At 41.4% G+C, this 3,287-nt stretch overlaps 1 protein-coding gene across 1 annotated transcript; it reads right to left on the reverse strand.

The window, feature by feature from the left end:
• Positions 1-1,857, reverse strand: LOC149846742 (small ribosomal subunit protein uS14z/uS14y/uS14x). Its single transcript, XM_089998131.1, has 3 exons — positions 1,727-1,857; positions 1,094-1,193; positions 1-91 (listed from the first exon to the last, which is right to left on the reverse strand). Exons 1-3 carry the CDS (start codon positions 1,786-1,788, stop codon positions 83-85), a joined length of 171 nt encoding a protein of 56 aa, XP_089854257.1. The 5' UTR covers positions 1,789-1,857; the 3' UTR covers positions 1-82.
• Between the last annotated feature and the right edge of the window lie 1,430 nt (positions 1,858-3,287).

The following is a 3,287-nucleotide window of genomic DNA, read 5'->3' on the forward strand; positions in this document are numbered from 1 at the left end:
GTAATAATCTAGAATAGTAAACTTTAGATGCTTTGATCCACCATTAACCGCCTACTGAGATGAACTGACTGGAGTCTGATCCTCAACGATACTGCAAAAACAAATAGTATCAGTTAGTAAACAAGCTTCAATACTCATTGTGTGCTGCAGGACTCACCCCCCAAGATCGTGCGGCTGTTTAAAATAAATGGAAATATCCAATATAAATTTGCGTAAGGCTTTCTTGATGCTGATGGCCTCCATAAAGCTTGACTTGACAAGCCTTAGGCCATGCATTTTAGTAGACATTCTAAATAATTCTTCAAAAAGGAGCATTGACAGAAGGATAATGCGATTTCGTGCCCTAATGAAATTACCCACACCAATTAAAAATAAAAATAAAAACTTACAAAAAGAGATTGAAACAACAGGGCTGCGAAGTTTGCAGCAATTTCAAACCAAATGAAGTCTTTTTCGACTTGTTTCGAGTCAGTTTCCCTATCGGGAAAAGGGTTGTTTCTAGAAGACAGATAAATAGTTAATGCATATAGAGAAGTTTCTAGCAAAATTCTCTGAGAAACAGGGATGGCAGTGGACCTGGGGGAAATGGGCCCAGACTCGCCCTGTTTGGACTGGGATGGAGGACATGAAACGAGGATGGAGGTTAAAATCAAAACCCATGCAGGGATGGACTTACGCTTTTTCCCGCCCTGCCCCCTCCCGATCCCCACCTTGCCCTGCCCCCGGCCTGTCCTGGATCTTTCTTTAGAGATGGCAGTGGACCAAGCGGAAACGGGGCCCTGTCCGCCTCACCCCAATTTGAACTGGGGATGGGGAAGCGGAGATGGTGGTTAAAATCAAAACCCGCGGGATGGGTGCAAGATGGAGGGTAGGATTTTGAGACGGGGCGGGGATGGAGACCTTGTGCCCCGCCACTGTCCACTGCCATCCCTAATGAGAAATTAACAACGCAGAGGAACTTATCTAGTTAAAAATAATTTGCAGTATAATACCAATAGCATTTGTACAAAAATACAACAAATCAACAGCATGAGGAGTCAAGTCAGCAGAGAGCAACACTGCATTAAGAAACTCATATAGTAGGAAATCCTACCTTGATAAAGCCAATTTCCTTGGCATTGCTATGAAAGCACTGCCTGCAGCACATGAGCCCATATTTCCTGATTAAAGCATGCGGGTTCCCACACACACGGCTGCAATGCCAAAGATAAATAAATGAGAATCAGCATAAAATGGAAAAAAAGGAGATGCATAACATGAACGGGAGATATAAACCAGAAAGACGTAAGCAGTGACAGCAAAACTGAAGCAGACTGTGTGCAAATTCTACCCCTATTATGATTCTTCAAATCATAGTAACAAATTGCAATCCGAACACGATAACAATAGTAATAATAACAACAACAACAAAGGTACCGACAACTCCGATCTGCTATGGGAATATAACATGATTCTGGAATCAGAAAAGCCAATGGCATGCAAAACAAAGCAATTCTGATTATACCGTCGTGCACACACAATCTTAGAACTATTTAAACCAAAAATGGCCTAATTTTCATGAGGGAAGAAAGTAGAAAATCAAGAGCCAATGCAGGAACTAAAGAAGGTAAAAAAAATCATGAGAAAAAAGGAATAGCTCAAGAAAGAAGAAAACGACGACGACAAAAAGAAAACCATGAAATCGAAGAAAAGAAAACGAAGAAGGGATCGAAGGAGAAAGCGGTACCAGGAGCGAGATCCCGGGCCGTAGTTCTTAGGGTGAGAATTCCAGACGGCCGAGTGCCCCATCTTTCCGTCTTCCTCTGAAACCCTAGTTTTTTAGGGTACCACGAGAGAGAGAGAGAGGTTTTGTTTCAGCGGGGCGTCGGAAAATAATGACGGAATCAGACAAGTTCTAGGGTTAAGGATTAAGGTTAGGGTCAGGGTTTATAAAGAGAAAATTTTCATTTATGACCAATATTTTACCCTGTCCAGTTATCATTCAACGTACCACTGGATTTTGAACCTGCAACGTCCCACCGCAAGTAGACGTGCACTCACAGCTCCTACCCTCCAGGCCCCAGTTGGTGTGAAATTTCAAAAATTAATGTGATTGATTCTTGTTTTTTAGGCTTTGTTAGGTAGCTGGAGTGCGGCAAACATCGCCAAAGTTAAGTTGGGATGGATGCAATTTAGGGATGGAAGTGGATCGGGGGACAATGGGGCCCCACCCTGCCTCGCCCCATTTGGACCGGGGATGAAGGACATGAAACGGAAATGAAGGTTAAAATCAAAACCCATCCGAGGATGAAGGTCTGGATTTTGAGACGGAGTGGGGATGGAGACCTTGTCCTCCGCCCCGATCCACTGCCATCGCTAATGAAATTGTAAGAAATGATGAAATTGTGGTGGTATCTGACATACATTTCATTCCTCACCAAATGCGGTGTAGTTACCAAATTCTACATCAGTTCCCACACTCAACATTTTCAATGCTATTTCAGTATTAATTTCAGCTTTTCAGCTGCATTCTAAACAGTTACATAAGGCTGCACAACGAGCCGAGTTAGCTCAAACTCGGTTTGGGCTCGACATGTTAAACGAGCCTAGCTTGATTAGTAGAGTAATATGGAAACTACTTTTTAGGATATGTAATATTTTTGTTGGCCAATATTCAAAAGTCAAGTGGGTAATGTCTTTGCGTGTTTGAGATCCTGGTTTAAATCTAGCCCTCTACACTATTGAATTCTTTTTTTTTTAATGTAATTTAATGCAGCTTGAACCGAGTTGAGCCAGGCTCGAGCTTCAACTCGAGCCGAGTTCATAAACAGATTTTCAAGCTCGGCTTAAATCAAGCCGAACTTTTTGAGCCTGAACTCACCTCGTGTGCACCCCTCTGCACAAGTGGAAGCCATAAATCTCCAATTAAACCATTCCACTGATCTCAAATTTTGAGAATTTACTAAAACAAGGTCGTATTGTCTTTTGAAAATTTTAAAAAACTCATTGATCCTAAAAAAATTAAAAAGTAAACAGTTTGAACTCTTAATGATGAAGGTTATTATTGTATTTTAACTTATGATTTGATTTTGAATTAAAGGACAATAACAAATGCAGGCCCTCGTTTGGCAGGTTCCCAATAAAACAGTGACAGCATATTTTTGGATTTCAGAAACGTGGGGCTCATTTTTTAAATTAAGGTCAAAAGGTTGGGCTAATTGAAATTTTCGTAAAGGGTAGAGTCAAAACGGATCGAGTTGGTTGGATTTCCCATCCGAATCCTTTTTATGGGTCTCGCGGATGTTAAA

This window comes from Nuphar pumila, chromosome 2 (genome assembly GCF_984573655.1).
Source record: "Nuphar pumila chromosome 2, dmNupPumi1.hap1.1, whole genome shotgun sequence".
Taxonomy (NCBI): Eukaryota; Viridiplantae; Streptophyta; class Magnoliopsida; order Nymphaeales; family Nymphaeaceae; genus Nuphar; species Nuphar pumila.

Coding starts and splice junctions, on each gene's coding strand:
- LOC149846742 (XM_089998131.1), bottom strand. CDS start 1,788: ATGGGGCACTCGGCCGTCTGGAATTCTCACCCTAAGAACTACGGCCCG. Junction 1,194..1,726: donor GGCCCGGGATCTCGCTCCTG/GTACCGCTTTCT, acceptor TTGGCATTGCAG/CCGTGTGTGTGGGAACCCGC.